Here is a 21,340-nt window from a genome sequence, read left to right on the forward strand (position 1 = left end):
CCTGTCCTGATTTCTCTAAATCTGATCTCTGACATATGCCCTTCATATAGTAATAATTAAAAAGACTAAAACTAACACAGAAAATAAAAAACTAAACTAAAGCAAGAAAATCCATTCAAGAAACTAAAACTAAATAAAAATAAAACAATTAGAAAACACAAAACTACAATGACTCTGGTGATAACATTACACTTACATGATTACACCAGTTTCCATTATGGTCAGAAGAAAAACACAAATTCATATTGTTTGAAAATAACTCATCCAGTCACCCCTTTTCTCAGTAAAAGTAAAACTATTTTGCTGAATTATACCTCTCATTCGTAGCAAACAGGTATGATTTGTTTCCCAGTACCTGCCCCCTGACCCACACTTGACGTCACTTGCAGATCACCGCACTGCCGGTTTGCCTGGTCAACACACCACGTTCATTTCAGGGGAGCAACACGACACATGCACACCAAACATCAAGTAAAAATCAAATTTAAAAAATGGTTTTGTTCTGTTTTGTTAAATAATATTATCTCTCATATTTTGCAACATATAATTGAAATGCTAAAGATCTGACAGTTCATTTTATCCTAATTAATTTTCTGAAGCACCTGAAGCTCAATGATGTTTAAGACTTCATTCAAAATACATTACAGCACACGTTTAATCAGCATTCCTTAACTACAGCTTTAGCAAAAGAATTAGAAGCTGTGCATTCCTGTGTAAAAGCTCTCATAGTACAGTTTTTTAAAATTGTTTAATAAACACTGTGTTTCCTGAAGATGTCACTGATCTTTGAGTTTTACTGTTAGCCTCAGTGGAATATAGTAATTAGTGAAGCGTGAAAACTGAAGTTGTCAGAACTTCTGTCTGAATGTGTAAACCTTAGTAAAGGCAGGGACGACAGTCAGAAGTTAAGAAATATTCAAAAACGTGTTTTTCACAGGGCCGTTCGTTGGCTTGTTGTTATTGTGTTTGTCAGAGGAGTCTAGAAAACAGCCTTGTGCTGAGATCTGATTCTACAGTTTCTCATATACAGTGATGGGAATAACGGCGTTACAAGTAACGGCGTTACTAACGGCGTTACTTTTTTCAGTAACGAGTAATCTAACTAATTACTATTCCTATCGTTACAACGCCGTTACAGTTACTAACAAGGTAACGCGGTCCGTTACTATTTTTCAACAAACAGTTGAAGCTGTGTTCAGTTCACCGCATCTTATATCAGCTGCAGGAAGTAGCTGTAAGTAATCTGGACGCTACAGCTTTAAGCAGCTGCGCGCTCCCGCACGGACGGTAATCACGATCACTGTCTAGCACAACACCTGGAGCTCAAGGGGCAAAACAATCGCATGAGTGCTGCTGTTTAACTGAGGAAGAATAAAGTAGTCGTGGTAAGCCAATCACATGACCACTTAAAGACAAAGCAACAAGGTGCTAGTTTATAAATTGTGTCGATAGGCCACGTAAAACCAGAGTCATGATAAACGATATATACGCGGCGTTTTTTCCTCAATAGTTTCGCCACGTTAGCGCTAGCAAGCACTCTCTGCTTATGAGCAAAAAAACAAAACAAAACAGGGGAAGTTTTAGGAGTGACGGAGAGAGAAAGAGAGAGGGAGAGAGAGCAGGAAAAGAGAGAGAGAGAGGGAGAGCGAGTTTTGAGATGTGAGATTTGTGACGTTTAGCATGTTTGGAGTGTGTAGTTAATGTGTTGTCTTGTGTAGTTAGTGTGTAGTGTTGTGGATAGTTTTGTGTTGTGTGTCAGAACAATGAGGCGACTGCTGTCTCCAGGTAGAAACAGCAGTGATACACCTGCTGCTGTCAGACCTGCAGGTATCAGGCTGTGATGTTCTCCTTTATTGTAGACAGACATTTTTGGAGTGGCACAAATAGTTTGTGTGGCATCTTATTGAAGAACAGCTGATTGTTCTGTAAATAGTTTGAAATGGTTATTTAAAAAAGGGTAAAAGGTAAATGGATGCAAATAACTTTGTTGTTTGCAAAACTTGTGCATAGGATTTTAAAATTGACAATTAATATTTGCATTTGAAATTATAAAATATGATTCATTAAACATGTTTATGGTTGTTACAGTAAAAATATAACTTTTTCTACTCTGATTTTATGTTTTTTGTCTGATTTTAGATCAATTCTGGTTATACAGTATGACAAAATGAGAACATAACTGTAAATTCAGGCACGTGAGGTTGCGCTAAAAAGAATGATACCAAACAAGGCAAAGCAAATAGTTTTTAAAGGTAAAATGTGGAGAGAAAATCAAGAGTAGTAAAAAAATGGCCAATTATACCCTGGACGCCAGAGGGTTAAACGTTCTTTGTTTTTTTTTTAAGTAACGCAATAGTTACTTTTCCAAGTAATTAATTACTTTTAGAATATTGTAACTCAGTTACTAACTCAGTTACTTTTTTGAAGAAGTAACTAGTAACTATAATTGAATTACTATTTGAAAGTAACTTGCCCAACACTGCTCATATATCTTTTATGCGTAATGACTTTTTTCTTCTAGTACTGGCCGTCTGTGTCTGTTTGAAGTGACAGCTTAGTCTAGTGGAGAAAATTATCCTCAGTTCACTTGTGAAATTTACAAAGTAACACAGGAGATAAGACTGGAAAAGCTGTAAGATGGAGACGCTGAAAGCCGGAGCAAGAAAAGACCAAAGACGTGCAAGAAGTCTTTTTTTTCCTCTCTGACTTCTCTTTCAAGACATTTTGTTTGGACGATGTTTCTTTCAGACCTGAGTGAATGGCTTGCCTATTAAGCAACTACCCCACTATGTTTAGTTTTAAATTCATCTCAGAACCAGCAAGAAACTAAAGTGGTGTCTTCTTAATGGGAAGTGAGGACATCTCTTTCAGTTGTACTCTTTGCTGTTGGTCTGGAGGATTCCCCCCCCCCCCCTTCCACTGAAATAGATCATAAAACAATGTAGAGATGAAGCTATAAATAATAGTGCACAGACACACACCCAAACTCCAGCTACCATATTCTCTGCTTCTTCATCATACTTCTTTTTACCATCAACCTTCATGTTTTTTCATCAGTCTGCATTTCCTTTCATTTCGTCTCTTTCTCACTGCCTCCCGCATTTCATTTGTTATTCCATCTCTGCCATTTCCCCATGTTTTCCCCTTCTGTCTTCACTTCACTAACTTCCACCCAGTCAGTCATATCCTAGTTTCCCTGCATTATCACATCTTAAACTCAGAGGTATTTCTAAAGATATCTAAACTCTGGGAAGTTTGTTTGAACGTCACACATCATCAGGCCGCTAGTGTCGCTCTTAATAAACTCGATAAGCAGCCTCTCATGAACCCGGGGGCTGCTAGCACATTGCACGGGTTCTGCTGTAATATAGCACAGCTGACATTTGGTATACAGCGGAAGAGCTATAAATTTAGAGTGATGAGATACTCCAACGATATACAAAATACAAAGATGCCTGACCTGGATCCAAGACTTAAAGTATGTCATAAATTAGAGCAATGCAAGCATGGAGCAGGTGACCTGTTGCTGCTGAAAAAAGGTAAAGACATATTTATTGTCATTATTTTAAGAAAAAAAAAAAGCTTGTTGATCTTTCCTGTATTTTCAAGGCATTTTCTTCTGGGAATGAACCATGGCGAAATACAGAAAACAGAAAATGTTACTGCACTTTTTCCTCTGAATCCTTCTACAAACGCATCAAAAAGCATCGAACCTTGCTCTCAGCTCTCGCCTCACACGGGAGGCAGAAATTCAGCTTGGAACAGGGGATGTTTTCAACTAATCAGATGGGTTGAAATAACCAAAAGCCTGCGTTTAAACTCTGAGAGATGGAAGGATAACTGATGATGGATTAAGTTATGAAAAGCCAACACACAGTGGGAATAATCCACAGTATCGTGGTTCACAGCACGTAAGTAAAAGGATATGGGCTGGTGACCATGCGGATGCACCAGCTGCGGGGAAAGGTTGTCTGCTTAAGGCAGAAGAAGACCACAGGTACCAGCTCAGGGTAGGGCACCACTAACACACTGGTGTCACTGCTGCCATCATCATCGTCGTCATCGTCGTCATCGTCATCTTCTTTATCCCCCTTACGCTCAACCACTTCCTCCTCTTCTTCCTTCTCGATCCTCTCCTCCTGAATAATCCCTGCCTCTTCTATGTTCTCCTCTTTCTCCTCCTTTTTCTCGGGACATGGGCGGCGGTGTGGGGAGGGCCTGCGGGGAGACGAGGTGGCGACAGCATCATCGCTGTCGCCCCGGGCTATGGCGGTCGTCACTCTGGAGCTGGTCGGTGCAGATGGTGTTGCTGTTGTCGATGTTGCAACGCCGGGGCCCTCCTCCTCCTCGCTCGTCATGGCCACCTTACAGTCTTAAATGAGAGAAAGAGAACAGGAAAGGAGAAATTTAATTTCATAAATCACTCAGGGGTTAGAAACAAGCAGTCGACAAAGAAAATGAATAGTTTTAAAATTATAGTTAGAGATTGGAGAAACTAAAGCGTGTTGGTAGGAATTAAGTACAATTTGTCAAGGACGGTAGCCTGCGAGGACAAATCTGAAAAGTGTCGGTTAGTTTTCTTAGATAGAGACGGGTCTGTCTGGGGTTTAGTGACCTCTGGTGACCTGAAACAAATTTTTTTTAAATTTTCTTCTGAAATGCTGTTGTGTTTTCTGTTGTTGTCTTTATTTCAATAACAGACTTGACTATACTTCACTTATTTTAGATAGTGGGCCAGTTTGATCTTACATGGGTTGGACCAACTATTGCAAAAAGAAAAACTGAATTAAAAACATTAAATAAATACATTTAACAAATCACATTTTCAAGCTGATATGATGAAAAAGAAAAACAGGCCTTTTCTTTGTCAGCAAGAAGACTGTCGAAGTTACAATATTGTAGTTAGTCTAAGATTTATCTCCTCCTTCTATGATTATTCAAGATTTCCCAAAGCCAACAAGTGGGCCACACTGAACCCTTTGATGGGCTGGTTCTGGCCCCCTCGCCATATGTTTGACTCAGCTGATTTTTTAAGAATAAATATGTGGTGTAATTTTTTAAATGCCCTCTGTTCATTTGTAGTTTGGCATCAAAGTAAAATAAAATAAATAAATAAAATCTTAGCACCTCATCTGAAATGTGCTATGGAGTAAGACAGCTGTTTCCAAAAAAATAAGAAACATTTAAAACAAAAAGTCACCTTAAACTGCCTTAAATACCTGTTCTCCCACAGAGTCAACTGTGTTGTGGTAGATATAACCCCACCGGGAGCGAGGTCTGTACATTACTGTTATTGTCCTGTAATGCAGCCAAATTCCTAAAATCGTTGATCCCATTTACATATCCGTGTGCGGGTCAGTTTCACAGTGGCACGATAATGTGCTGCGAAAACGCCTTTGTAGCCCATCAGGAGTAGATGGTGGAGATTGTGACCATATTTCAGATAAGTGACACTAATCTTGGGTACAGACCTTGAAACTGTGGTGCACATATAGATTTTCTCTTCCGCCAGGTTAAAGATGTGTGTGTGTGTGTGTGTGTGTGTGTGTGTGTGAGAGAGAGAGAGAGAGAGAGAGACTCATCCATGTTTTCTGAGCCTTGTAGCATTATTCACAGCAACATCCATATTTCAAGCATGTCTACTAGCTGCAAATTCTACAAGGAATTGTTAGCGTGTTAATGTGTTCCTCTTAACTGAAGCCAGGTGCACTTGATCAGCCCATTGTGAGCAGAAGAACAGTTAAACAGAGCTTCAAAAGCCTGCTTTTGACTCCGAAGAGGAAAAGAAGAAAAGGCTGCTTAAAAAGGAACGCTGATAACTGCTGTAGTATGCATTATCGCTGACTGAGGCTTTAGGTTTTTTTGAGCCAGCTAACGAAAAGAAGCCAGGCTTTGTTGACACTGCTTCAAACATCTCTGCTGGGTGTTTTTATCCATTCTTTTTATTGAGTTTTGTCAATTTGATTTTATTTTTTCATCACTATTGCACATCGATGACTTTCCCTTTTCTTTATACGAAACTTTATACTTTATACGTATTTTGTGTAGTGTTTTGTGTATCTCATAAATATCCCCCTACAATATTAACAAGCAGTCAGTCAGTCATTCCCGAGATGTAACGGTGGGATGGTGGAAAGAGGAAGCTGGCAGCACTAATACTTTGGGAGGATTTTTCTGACGAGTATTTAAACACAACACCTGTGTGACGATATTGTTACATCAGCAAGTTTTCTTAAAACTTAAAGACACTTCAACATGACACCCAGATGCCACAATTTCTTCTTTTTTTTAGATCACACTGTGATCACAGGTAGAAGCAAGAGACGGACAGAGAAGGTGCGTTTTGAGTCAGTCAGGAGAGGGGAGGAGGGAGGAACAAAGGAGTAAGAAAAGAGTGAGTAAGGAAGGAGATTTCAGTGCTTTAGTCAGAGGCTTAGTGTTGAGAGGAATCAATATTGTGCAGCTGGAGCGAGAACACAGAGAAGTCCTGATATGACTAAGTGGCACCTGCCCATAGATTTCCAATGAGCGAGCGGAGCACACAAATTTCAGCAAAATCTACTCACGCCATCAGTTTATCTCTCTATACCAGAGTTTCTGAGGTTTTGAACTGTGTTGATCTCAGTTAAAGGCTGATTTTCAGGCTGTTTTTATGACTACAAAGAGAAGAGAAAAGCAAAAAGAGAAGGGAAGAAAGCTCACACAGAAGACTGCTAACCTGCGTTTCCTTATTACAGTGAGTGCAATATGCAATCAGGCTGTCAGTTGCCAAGGAAGGGCAGTGTCAACTCTGGCAAAGCTTTACATCTTCACAACAGAGAGAAGAAAGTAAAGCAAAGGACTGTTGCAGTATCAGAGCAAAGACCGGCAAAGCAGTTGGCAGCGTCTTAAATCTCAGTCTCTGGCAGAGTAATCATCGTGTCAGTGGTAAGAAATAAAACTGTTTTGAACCTCGGTGGCAATTAGGATGTTGCAACAGTGTCAAAGGTTCAGTGCAAGGAAGGGAAAAGATGAAAGCAACAAGAAGGAGGAAAAAAACTGAACACAGAGTGGAAAGAAAAATAAATATGTAGATAAAAATAAAATGCAAACAGTTGGAGGTTCATGTAAGAGTATCGCTGATAATTAAGATACAATCTTATGAAACCTTTGCACATTATCATTGTTATTTTGCATACTATGTTAAAGTGCAATAGAGAACGCTAATCGTCTTAAAAGTTGAATGTTGTGTCTTTGATGTCGGTATGGAAACAACTAGGAATGGCGCAGGATGAATGGCTTCTGAGCAGATCACCCATTTCTGAAGTTCTGCAAGTTCTTGACAACACTGAGCTGTGGTTCACTATAGTTTACTATACTGTGTAAAGTAAATGAAATGCTGTGTGGATTCCACGAGCCCAGATACTCATCTTCATCTGCTGTAATTTCCACTAAAGGTTAGCTTGCATGACCTTATAGATTTCCTATCACCTTCTGAACCTTCTCCACTGCTCTGCAATAATGTGATAGTAATTGTTCAAACAGTGAAATTCATGAGCATCAATGTCAGGAAGGTTGTTTTACTAGAAGACCCATTAAACACGATGACGCTTACCCATTATTGCTGATGATGGGGAACGTAGATGGCAATGTTTTTTTAATCTTTTTGTTTGGTTTTGACAGCAGGGCCCCAGATGTAATATCTATACTGTTCGCTGTTTAGACTCTTGACCTTTGTCAGGAACGCTGACAAAATGCAGGAAAAAACAGGGGGTTGTAGCCAATAATACCTTGTGCACTAAGAAAGCACATCTGTGCAGCCCCATCCTAATAACAGTACTTTTAAAATGCAATGTGCATGAGTCAGTGACACATTAAGGATCATTATGACCGTTGGGATGGGCTGGCTGCTGTTTACTGTCTGCAGCAACATGCTGATTTGACTTTACTGCTGTGTTTGCAGCTGGTGTGACATGTCCTTTACAGCAGTTAGGTTGTTTATTCTGTGATTGTGTCCCCAAGTTTCTGCCTTTTTTTGTTGACACGTCAGCCTGCTCTCAGCATTTGTATCCTCCGCAGTACTAATGCACTCCACGATTTTCTCATTTGCCGGCTTATCATTTTCTTGCATGTTTACACCTACTCCCCTAAAGTAAATGACTTTTTATGCACATGAAAGTGATACCATCTAGACTGCACCTGTAATTACATATCACACAGACCAAGATCGAGTGAGTCACAACCGAGATACTTTTAAGTGGCCACCTTCACTTTAATGACCGTCCTGTGAAGTGTCCCCGTTTCAGCATCATTATTGGTCATATCCATTAAGACAGTAATACACTGCGATTTCAAAATCATTTCAAGCATCTTTCAGTGTTTCATTAGAATGATTTACATTCTGAAAAAGAGCAGTTCATGCATACTGGAAATGTTCCAGTATGAAGAAACTCAGCATGAAGGAGAAAAAAAAGAAAGTTCAGGTGGGTTCACGTTTCATCAAGTGATGTCACATATCTACGTGCTGCAGTTTCAAAGGTGCTTGAGTTAACTAGATTGCTATCTCTGGGAACAAAAAGTAATACTTTTAAGCAGTCGTGAACCCAGAGCTCACCACACTCTTAATGGTCAGTCAGATATTGCAGATAAAATCCGCACAATTAATAACCCTGAGGTGAAGTTTACTGAAGACAAAGTATGACAGGGCACGGCTCTCATTAATCTGTCAGAGATTATATAACTAGAGGCTTTAAAATAATGGTTTCAGCCTGAATATATACCAACAAAGTCAAAATGTCATTGAATCCACTTAAGAAGGAACAGGAGGAAGGTTGTACCTCTAATTATCTTAAAATATGATAGCACCTTCCTTGAATACTGTCGGTTTATTCAAAGCAAATATCAAGAGATTTTCAAGTCTCTCTGTGCATAAAACTATTTATTTAAATTAAATGGAAGAAGAGAAGACCCTATAACGGTAACATCAAAATTAGTTTTCAGTGACCTGAAAACTCGTTCTGAAGAAGATCAAGGACCCTGAGCATAGCTGACACCAAACTAATGATTTGTGTTACCGAATCACGATGCTGAATAATAGCTCACATTTCCCTGAGACAACAGGCTGTGACTGTTCACCACTGTTTACCTTTTTGTTTTGAATGAGCAGGCAACAAATTAGACCTTATTATGCACCGTTCTGCAAGTGGAAGGCCATTAAAAAATGTAATAACTAAGCAAAGAAAAGGAAAACAAGTAGGTCTACCTTGAAGCTTTACCACATTAATGACACAGCAATTGCATGTTTTCTTTTTTCCCAAACCATGACGCTTGCGTGTGAGTCAATTTCTCCCCCTGGAAAACTGTTAGATTATGCAGCACTGAGCTAATTACGTGCTTTATATGTGTTAGTTTGTTTCTCAGCTGAAAATCAGTAATCATCCACAGCCATTTCCTGTATGGTCTTAGTGGTGTAAGTAGCATCTATGTGTGATTAACACTGGGTTGGACGTACTGAACCCAGATCAAATGTTGGCAGTAGGGTCATATATCATAGACTGATGTGGAGCTAAGGGTCAGGTGGGATAACTCCAAGATCTGTAGTCACTCAGCATAAGGAAAACAATCACAATCACACAGTAATTTCTAATGTGAGCTCCAGTAGGCTTTCTTAGTGTACATGTGGTCAGCTAATCTGCTGCTCTTTGTGGATTTACACAACTAAATTCAACAAGATGTCAGCAGTTTGACAAGCTATCTTGGCTGATGTCCATCCACTACACTGACACTACACTGTTTATACTTTATATTACTCAGTATACAGCTGATACAAAGTTGCAATTCGGTGAACGAATCTAAGCATCATCAGCTTAAATGCAAATTCATCTCTGCTACACTTGATGTAACCTAAATCTGACCATAAGCACCACAGCCACTGTGCAGTAGTCCAGTACAGTGATTTACTGTGAATTCACCACAGTACTGCACGCTAACCTGTTTATCCTGCACAAAACTGCCCAGACGAATAGCACAAAGTTATTATAGCTTAGTTTGATTTGCAGGACATATCACAAAACTAAAACACATAATTGTATCAAAACACACCATATAGAAATCCAATATGTGATTAAAATTATGACATTACAAGTAAAATTTCAATCTGCAGATTATCAAAGGTCACTGAGCAGTCCTTACCTTTGAATCTAACCTCCCCTCTTCCTCTCCTGTCTTCCTAAATCTTTCTCCATCTCTGAGTGAAGTTAGCTCTCCTTCTTTGCAGCAGCTGGACCTTTAGCTAGCAACACACTGTGCGACAAACTGCACACAAATAGTTTGTGTATTTGCTGATGTTTGTTGGGCTGATAGAAACGCTGAATTTGAAATGACCTGCCACTTAAAAAAAAAACGCCACACTCTTCATGCTGCCTCCTCTTCTGTAGCGCTAGCTACATGCTGGAGTACGCAAACACAACCTACAGACACCTGCACTCCTTCCGGCCCACCTTAACCACCGAATAAAAGCGATAAATGAGCCCGCTGAAACAAAAGTAACGAGCCTGTTTTGAAAATGTAAAGACTACAAAGTACAGATATTTCTTTTAAAATGAAGGGAGTAAAAGTAAAAAGTTGTCAGAAAAATAAATACTCAAGTAAAGAAGCCTACAGATATCTGAAACATTCTGCTTAAAGTATTTTCCTTTGTTACTTCCCACCTCTGGTGAACACTTTAGGTCATGACCGTCCTCCCTAATAGTTGGAGGTGGCAGCTGCAAATGTACATGCACATAGAATTCAGCAAACATCTTGAGCCACACCTTACGCCTTTTTCTTGTAAGACGAAATTCTTGTAAGATTTTAAGGTGGTCTTAAACAATAGTTTTCCTAGTTTTTCTTTGGACATAGGCTGCTTTTTAACCTTCAGTTGCTGATGAGGGTATTATCGGTCGGTGGGATGGACCTCCAAGTTTATGAATGTGATAACTCGAGAAGAGGTGACTAGGATTATGAAATTCATACCATAGGTGCATCCAAGTAGGAGGCCGAGGAGTAGCGTTGTTCCTGTTTCTTTAGTTGAATATATAAAATTTGACATCCATAGCTGATGAACAGTACCTGAACAGCATGTCCTTAAGAAAATGCAAAATATTTTACAGCAAAAACCGGACACAGGATGTTGCAGTATAATTTTGCAGATGCATCTGGCCCCTCAGTTGATCCATCTCTTGATCGCCCAAGCCTCATCAGAAGTAGTCTCAGTGGAAGGGTGGCTGTCAAGAAGCCATTTTCAAGAAAGGGAAACAGGTAGAAACGACTGAGGCACGTCAAATTATACAAGAACAGAGTTGAAAATCAGTGACAACAGGTCTTATGGAGTGATGAACCCAAATTTGAAATGTTTTGGTTCCATATGTGGTCAATACGTACACATGGGGACAGTTGAGAGGCTCATCATGTGTGTAGACACCTGTAAAATGCAGTGGAGACTCTGCCATAGTTTAGGGCTACATTTCAGTCAGTGATGTTCGGGAACTTCTCAAAATAAATGAAATGATTAATGTAGAAAAATAGGGTCAGATTTTGATCCTCTATCTGGAAAGCATCTGATTAACAGTTTCATTTCTCAGCATGACAGTGGCATGGAAAATTACACACTACAACACTATCAGTCATGGACTGGGCTCCCCAGACTGGCCTCTAAGAGAGTGCAGGCTGTGATGAAGAATAAAGTTGGTCATACCAAATGTTGACTTTGAAGCTCATGTGAATTGCACAAACTATTTTTGCCTTCTGTGCTGTATTCCCATTTATGTTTGCACATGCTTTGATAAATAACGGCACCTATTTTCCATTTTTCTGGCAAAATATAAGGAAATGATGGTGTGTACAGTACTGCACACACAAAGAATGACAAATAAAGAAACTGCATTTCCTTCACATACTTTTGATATATTGAACTGTGAGCACCAATCAGGCTAATGCACAGGGGGTACAATATGTAGTGCTTCCTCCATACACAAGCACACACACAAATATACTCACAAACTCACAGCTTGTTGCCAACGCAAAGACTTATTTAATTTTTTTAGTGTCTTCATAATTCACAAACATATCAACATTTATATTATATGAGGGCCAAAGCAATCTACAGTTCCATTAATGAGTGTGTGAGTTTGGCTGATTAAGTGGCTGCTGATTAATTTTGTAATATTACATCATCCCAAACAAACCGGTGTAATTTTGCACAACTGAACAAAATTTCTTAAGGAAATGTAAAGCTGCCAAATCCAGCCAAGCAGCCACAGTTTGATTTCCATCAGGTAACAGAAGCAGTGATGAGCAGTCAGGCTTGTAGCCTCCATCTCTACCTGTTTTGCAGCAGATTTGCTGTGGTCACAACATTTTTCTGTGAAGTCCTCTGTGGGTGGGTTTCAACTTTGCTGTCAGCTTAGTGTTCACAGTAAAACAATAAAAGAAAGAACTTGCAGTTGTCTTCATTAGTTTAGGGATTTGTGTCAGTGTGTACGCTAAGGTTTTTATTGTTAGATTGTAATTACGTGTCAGTGTATCTCTGGCCATGTTGTAGTGTAATGCAAAAGTAATGGAACAAGTAGAATAACAAATGGCTTTCTACAGGGAGTAATTAAGCAGGTAATCTGTTACACTAAGGTAATGTGGTGCGTTTCCACTTCTTTCAGGCAAGGCAATTCTGCCATACAGGTATGAGTTTACCAGTAACCCCTGGTAAACTCAACCGCTTTGTTTTACGTCATAAAAAAGCTTTTCTTCAGCAGAAAAACAAATTCAAAAAGCATATACACTATTGAGGCCTAATTTTGTTTTAAGTATTATCTGAAGTTGTTAGCTTATGCAACAGCATTTTGTTCAAATCTGATGTAGTCCGTATCCCTTTTTTAAAGAGAAAAGTACTATTCTATTACTGTTCTATTAAAAAGGTGGATGTTTGTGTTGCTTTTGTTCATAAACATATGATATGCAGTATGTATAACAAGTCAGGAACCATCCATCCAGTCTCTTTAGGGTTGCAGGAGGTCTAGAGCCCACCAGGCCTCCATAGGGCAAAAGGTGGGGTACATCTTGGACATGGTGCTAGTCAACACAGAAAGACATTCACATCATGGTTAGCTTATATTCAGCAGTTAACCTAACCACACTAGCCTCATGTCTTTGGAGTGTGGGATGAACCCAAAGTACCCAGAGAGAACCCATACATAGAACAGGCAAACTCTACTCAGAAAGGCTCCAGCCAGATGGTGGATTTGAACCCAGTTCCTTCTTGCTGCGAGGCAACAGTGCTAACTACTGTGTATATACAGTTCCACTGTCCTGTCCAGGTCAGGGAACCAGGGAAATCCCCCAGTTCTGTCCCCTCACTCTTGGTGTGTGTCACCACATGATGGCATACACCACAGTTTAGGTGGTGTCCACTTAATGTTCTCTCTTAGTACATTACAACTGGAGACAGCAATAACACATTAATGGTGTACAACCCAGTGAATAACTTAGATAATGGCGGGCTTACTCTTTATTAGTCATCTCTTCACCTGCCACAGCCAGGCTTGGAAACAGTAGTATATTCAACAGAAAAATGCAAAAAACAAAACCCAAACCTCGCTAGCTTTTCTGGAACAGGCACCGCATGGCACTGAATTCCAGTATTGATCCATTAGAAGGTGATCAAAAAGGAGAGATTGGACAAATGAGAAAATGAACCTCACACACTCAGTGGACCTGATAAACAGCAAAGAGCTGATGGGAAAAACCTAAAAGTCATGAAAACATACATAAATGCATACGTACTATATAATAACCTAAGAGTAAAAATGAAAAGTAATGAGCACAGACTACCCACATGATTTCATACTGATACACCTACACACTTTTAGTTACCGGCAACAGTATGGGAAGCTAACAGCTAGCTGCTTTGATGTGACACGGATCCTCATTAATGAGCTCCAGACCATGCTGAAAGCTTAATGGCCCATAGGCTCACTTAGACACAAGCACATACACACACATAATATTATGAACAAGATAATCAAGACCAAAGTGTACATGGGTAGACGGATGAACACACTCACTAGGACCGTACCGCACACCCACACAGACTCACACAAGCACGCACATCCAACTGCAGGCACCGAAAAGGCAAACATGGCAGGCTCGTAATGATGTTGGCTACCTCAGATGAAAGGCTTTAGTAGGACCACTAGAGCCCAGTGCTGCTTCCCAATATCCCCATTGACATTTCCTGCAGCTAACAAACCAAGCCGTTTGCTCATCGACTTTCCCATAGCAAAACAACCACTGACAAGCCGCAGCTTATCCCCGCTCACACCAAGCCACTTGCACGGATCAGGAATTGATTTTCAAACCACTTAAGACAGAGGTGAGCAAAGGCGGAGCATCGGAAGTCGGGGGTTTGACTGAAGGAGCACAGCAATCACCTTTTGATGAGCATAATTCAAAACAGGATGCACGCAACCTGGTGTTTTCAGTTTAACATTTTAATATCTTCTCTGTTTACCAGCAATCAACTGGCAATGAGAGTTAAAAAATAAAAGCCACGGGATTATTTGAAGTCGATTTGTTTGCCTAACTTGATTTGTTCTCAGAGCAATGTGAATAAGCAGTGATTTCTTATTTTTCTGACAGCTGATTAATCATTCTTGCTGAGATTTGTGTGTGCAAAACCTTTAATTATCTAAACCACAGGAAGGTTGTAGTACTATACAAATAGTGTCGCTGGCAATAGTCAAACACATTCGCAGCGCCCTAAGGAAATCATGGCTTGTTTACAAAATGTACACTCAAGTCCCATTTGAAATCTAAAAAGCTACACACCACTGTGCATAAATACTTTTTTGGCATGCAAATTTCAACCTAATTACAGTCTATGTTAACGCTTAAATGAGTCCAAAGAGAGTGATTGCTGAAGATGACTTATTAATGCATTCTTTAGACACTAAGGGCCCGTGTGAATCCAAAACTTTTGACGAAGGGTGATTATTTTGATCTTAATTAGAACGCACAGAACAAAGAAAAGACAGTGAAACAATTATCCATCCATCCAGCTATTAATGCCACTACTCGAGAGCGTGCCAGGTACACTCTGTGCCTATCTAATTATGCTGAACAACACAACACCAAACTGTAGCATCTCATTTAAAATCAGAGTTCTTTCAATTTAGAAAGGCATTTATTTGAAATGATAGAAAGAAATGATCCATTAGGGTAATAAAGTATTGCTGAGCACTTAATAGTTTATGCTATACAGTCAGAGTATCTTTGGTTCCACTTCTGGGCTGTAGTGTACTCCATTTTTGTGGCTAAAAGGCTGCCTCACACAGCCTAGCTAGGAGTGTAATAATAGCCACGGCTCAAATATCACAGTACTGCAATTTCAGCTAGCCCCTCATGACTAAAACACGCAAGCAACAAAAGTATTGCTTTCAGATGATTGAATCCTGATTTTATTTTAACTAAAAGGAAGCCATGAGGCTTGGCCGTGGCATTTTCCCAAAATATCTCCTAAAGTAATTATAATATTTTTAAAGGAAAGAAAAACAACACCTTTGAAAACTGCCACTGTAAGAGAGATTAATTCATTCTGGGGAATCTAAAATGTTACACAAGCACCTTTTTAAAACACAGAAGGATAAATTGCTTGTTAACAAGCTTTTGCTTGATGAGTTGTGCCCAAAGATGACTTCTTATACGTCTTTCCTCCACAGGTGCTCATGCTCACTTGTGCCATTTGTAGCAGAGTTAGAAGCTGTGGGCTAAATATAAATCTATATGGCCATAGCTTTTCTGTAAACTACAGTACGTCTCTATTGTAGGTACCTCCACGAGCCAGCTGGCTTCTATCCAGAAACTGCAATTAACTCATCTCTCAGTCTTTTACCAGATTCAGACAGAACAGACACCACTAAGGACTGAGTAGCTGTTTGGCTTTAGAAACAGTGCAGAGAACAAATCATTTCTACATAAGTGCTTGTGTGCAATCTCCAGCTCAGCAACATTTCCTCCTCAGATGAAAGATGTGTGTCATGGCCTCTGGGCTTGTGCTATTTAGAGAGCTGATACTACCAGTTAGGCCTTTAATGATTTTTTTCTTGCTGACAATGTGGGTGCTTCATGCATATAGTCTTTTTTTCCTATCTGCATGTGTGTAGGTATGCCAGCTCTGTAACTGGTGATGCACAGCTGGCAGGATTTTATGGTGATATGTGTGATTTATGTGTGTGAGAAATTTCAGTGCATCTTAACTCTAACTTGTCTGTCTGAGTGTTGTGAGGGGAATAGCATTAGCTTTGTTTTGTCATATCATCAAAACATCTGTATCCTGGATTGTACCAGAGGGCGGACTGGGAAGAGCTAATTGGTTAGTGAGGTAACTTGACCCTAAAGTTAGAGTTTCCATGGCACGAAAGCGGTTCTCTTTTTACATGTCCAGATCTCCATGGTAACTTTTGCTTAGCACATCATCTGTTCTGGACTTCGAATGGACGGCCACATTTTCACTTCTAATCTTTTCTTTACAGGATCAAGGAAGTGAGATATAGACCCAGGGAACACATATATGGAACCTGTAGAGTGAAGCACCGCTGAATTTAGCCCTGCTGGAAAGCTACAGTCCTAATACCTAATGCTGCAAATTCTTTTTGTTAAACAACCGTAACCATGGCCAGCAACAGGTTTTTCCAACATTTCTTTAAACTGCCATAACTCTTGAACAGTTTGTGCAATCCTAAAAAATCCAACAATTGCTGAAAGTAGCAACTTTTCAGTGATATTACAGTCATTGGTAATCCCAAGCATGTGGCAGCTGCCCCAGGAAGGTTGAGGAACAGTGCATGAGTGAATGCAATGGAGTTATACAGAAAACTAACATTATGACATTTAGCTGTTATTTTATTTTTGCTGTGTTTTTAGGATTTTATGCTAAGATAAAGTTTTTTGTTTTTAAATTCACAAACATACACTACCCAGCTGTCCTCCAGCACCCGAAAAAGCAGGGATTTCAGCCTAGAACATACAGGCAGAGCAGTGTGGATTTATTATCCACTCAGGAAAAAGTTGCATAAAAGTGAGAACAAGTGTCAGCAGTGCAGTGTGGGCCTTTGGCTACAGTTTGAGAGGACGTGCTTCTTGGAGCTCTATCAGGGCCCCAAAACGCCTGAAAAAGAGATGCCCAATAACAAACCACAGAGCCAAAGGGTCACGTACTTATTGTTGTTCAGTGTTTTACAGTTCATAGTTCAAATTGGCTATTCTAAATCTTTTATTCATGTACATTCTGAGTGCCTCATTCAGTAAAAACTGTAAAATTAGATTTTGTTGTTTTTATGTTTTTCTGTCATTAATCCCTGATTACAGTCTTATAGAGCAAAACAGTGACCAGATGTTGAAAGAAGTAGTAGTCCAGTAAAAGGGGGACAAAAGCACATACAGACAGCTGATTTTATGACACTTTTACAGCTAAAACAACCAAAATACTTCCAGGTGGCCTGCTTAACATTATACAGGTTACAGGATACTAGTTCAATCAATAAGTTCTGCTCTTTAAAAAGTGGATATAAATAATGGGAGCGGTACCACATAAATGTTAAACTGCTTTAATTTATCATAAAAAAAGACATGATATAGCTGCAGATGAAAATAAATGTTTTAAACACCAATAAGAAAGCTGACCCGTGTATCCCACATTAGTTCATCCCAGCTTCAGTAGGCTTTAGTATCATATCACAGGGGATAACAGCATCATCATCACATGCCTGCTCATGTTAGACTATTACATTTTTTTTTGCACCTTGTTTTGTGTAAACCTCTAGAATGTACTTATTGGCCTCCCAGATCCCATCCTGTAAAAGAGGCTTCACAGTCTTTATATTGTAAACTGAGACCAGAAAGTGACCAGTACTCTTGTTCTAGACACAGGGGACAACAGGGGCCTGACAATGTTTACAATATTATGACATTATGGTGTTTTTTATTACATTAAAATAAAAATTAGTGCGAAAAGTTGTCATCGGGCACTCCAGCTTCCCTCCACAGTGCAAAAACATGCATGGGGTTAGGCTAATTGGTGATTCTAAATATGGCCTTGGGTGTGAATGCGAGGGTGAATGATTGCCTGTCTCTGGGTGTTGGCTCTGAGACAGAATGACAGCCTGTTGAGGGCGTACCCTGCCTCTAGCCCTGTGACAGGTGGGAAAGACTCCAGCCGCCCTGTGACCCTGAACTCAATAAAAGATAAACTGGATGGATAAACAGAAAAAAAGACATCAAATATATTGTTTGTGGGACTTTTAGGCCTTTTCAGGTTTTGGTCTATGGCCAGAAGTGCGCATGCAATCGTGGCTTCTCATATAGCAGTTTTTTAACTCTCCTTGAGTACTTAATACAACATGCTCCACTCATAAAAGCACGTCTTGCCTATACCCAGGAGCTTTCCATAGGACATTGCATTAGGGGTTTCTTGGCATGCAAACTGGAGAAGCCAGGGACTGAACCAGCAACCTTCTGATTAGCAGATAACCTACTTACCCACCTGAGCTACAGGCACCCCAATAACGAGGAATATTATTGAGCCAATATGGGGTCATAGATCCTGAATGCAAACCTATTACAGTTAAATAACCATCATGTTACTGTGAAGCATTTGCCTTCAGTTTTACTCACCAATAGTTAAAAACCCCATGCATGCAGGCGGCACTTTGCAGCAGCATATTAACACTGACATAGTACAAAGATTTACTGGTTCAATTTACTTGGCTTTTATATTAGCTCCCAATTGTTTCCACCTGCTTAATCGTTTTAATATTGGCTATTTCCCACTTGCTATCTTTTAGTTTAAGGGGGCACAGTTTACAGGCATTATCAGAGATGACACTTTCTTAAAGGGAGCTGGCATTTTCATAAGCTGAAGAAATACCCCGATGCACCATGCATGACAGCTAACAGAATTAGGCTTTAATTGATATGAGAGTTCTCCTATAAACCTGGTAGAGACAATGAAGAAGGCCAATGAGGGTTGAGGGGGGAATTAATTTGTAGAGCAGATGTTATTTACTGCCACCGTAGACAGAGGAGGGGAGCGTGAGAGGACGAGGGAAGGTAGTGAGAAAGAATATTCATAATTTCAAATTTACATTTCTCCGCAGAGCCGATAAGGAAGGGTAAACAAAATCTCAGTGGTTGAGATCAGCCTCGAGGGACAGAGCAAAGACACAGTTTCTTTATGTTGGTGCTCAAAGTTTAGCAGAGTCTCACGAAAACAGTATTGCAATAGGAATACTGAATCGAGCATGACTCAGGCTGCTAAGACATTACATTTCACATCTGAGGTCCCATGATGCACCGAGTGTTTATTCTTCACTCACCTTTTTTCACATCACTTTGCATTTAATCATTAGTTATTATTAATCTCTGGCTCTCGTCCACAGCATGTCTTTTGTCCTGCCTTCTTCCCTTCACCCCCAACTGGTTGTGGCAGATGGCTGTACCTCCCTGAGCCTGGTTCTGCCAGAGGTTTCTTCATGTTAAAAGGGAGTTTCTCCTTCCCACTGTTACCAAGTGCTTGCTCATAGGGGTTCATATGATTGTTGAGGTTTCTCTGTATTATTGTAGGGTCTTTATCCTACAGTGTAAAGCAACTTGAGGTGCTATATATAAATAAAACTGGATTAAACTGAATATGTGAAACACAGGATCTCCATGTTATAGCACATGTATTTCTTTGCCATAGGTAATTATACAGGGGAAAACATTTTTTCAGCCAGCGTATAGCATAATTAGCCGACTGACATTATATAACAGTTCTCAGAATCCAATAAATCATTAGTTTATCAATAAAGTTTTTTTTTTCCCCAGTCAAATAGCTGAAAAAGATTCAAGCATTCAAACATAAGTGCAATTGCTTTGTATTAGACAAACCACAAAACAGCTGTTTTTATGCACGCAAAATGTTAGTTGGAAGCTGTTTATTGCCAATGTTAAATGTCAATAATAAACATTTGTAAACAGATTTGTATTCTTTGTCATTTGATTTACCGCACTGGGAGCATTTCTGCTTCAGCAGCTTTACATTTGCAGACTGTTGCACACATTGCAAAGCTACGTGAGAATATTCAAGTGTGTTTACTGTGGTAATGGCGCTTGAGTTCTGCTGTTCCTCACAGCTGACGCGAAGCGGTTTGGCGAGGTTTCTTGGTGAGACAGAAACAAGAGAAGAAATCAATGTTGTGTCTTTCAAAAGTGTTACTCATTCTTTGTGAATCATGCAGTGAGACATCCTCGCTCGCTTCTTTTGTTTTCCTCGGTCTTTCTCTTTTTGCAGACTTTCTTTCTGCAAGTCGTAGTTTCCTCTTTACTCTCTGCGTCTTTCTCTCTTTCACATGCACAAAGCTCTGTTCAGGAGAGATACACCTTTACATCTTGACAGCAGGCTTGCGGGTGCAGATGGAATTACACAATCTCACACACGCACACACTCACACGGACACACACACGCGCACACGGCAATCCAATTTGCCACAGTACACTGCTGTGAAACAAAGTCTGTCTTGCTGTAACTCTGCTTGTCGCCCTTTACCCCCTGTCTTGTGTTGACACATACACGCGCACACACACACACACACACACACACACACACACACACACACACACACACACACACACACACACACACTATCTCACAAGTTCTCAATTATAATGCTGCAAACACAGGAAAGCATGTGTGGCTGGGATCCTTCACATCCACCTGGTTCCCGTACTGATGCTGACCTAAAGCCAGGTATACACTCTGCAGATCCAGGCTGGGCTGTCACAGACCAAACACCGGCACTGTGAGAGAACTGTAGTGATGTCTTTGGTCATATTTCCAAAATGACAGCCCTGCTCCGCAAAGTGACAAAGGTTCAGGGTTTGTTGTCACAACAGTTTTGTGACCAAAGATAGCCTGGAACATATTCTGATAGTGTCAAAAATGTAGTATGACCCTCTCACAGTGTGACTGCCCCTATGACCTGCGGCTACTAATCAACCGTTATGCCTACAGCAAGAAATATTTGAGTTGAAGGAGCAGAAGCTTTAGTTTGTATGATCTATCCTTCAGCTGTTGTAACCACGTATGACTGAAGTAACGAGAGGGAAACAGTAGTGTCTCTCAGCCAGTCTCTCAGTATACATTATTATCATAAAGTGTGAATGCATCAAATTTGATGCACAGCCAAGTTTATTAGATCCTTGCTGTACATTGTGGTGTGTAATGAACTAAGATCGCTGTGGTTTCACAGTCTGTAAGCACCATAATGAAACAGATGAATTAGTGGAAGTGACC

At 40.0% G+C, this 21,340-nt stretch overlaps 1 protein-coding gene across 1 annotated transcript in view; it reads right to left on the reverse strand.

The window, feature by feature from the left end:
* Positions 1-21,340, reverse strand: part of LOC106096648 (voltage-dependent T-type calcium channel subunit alpha-1I) — a 252,424-nt gene that overhangs the window by 183,671 nt on the left and 47,413 nt on the right. The window contains 1 exon segment of the mRNA XM_025908200.1: positions 3,928-4,372. Within this exon segment, the coding sequence (XP_025763985.1) occupies positions 3,928-4,358 (431 nt within the window). The 5' untranslated portion in view covers positions 4,359-4,372.

Source organism: Oreochromis niloticus, linkage group LG6, assembly GCF_001858045.2.
Source record: "Oreochromis niloticus isolate F11D_XX linkage group LG6, O_niloticus_UMD_NMBU, whole genome shotgun sequence".
Lineage (NCBI taxonomy): Eukaryota > Metazoa > Chordata > Actinopteri > Cichliformes > Cichlidae > Oreochromis > Oreochromis niloticus.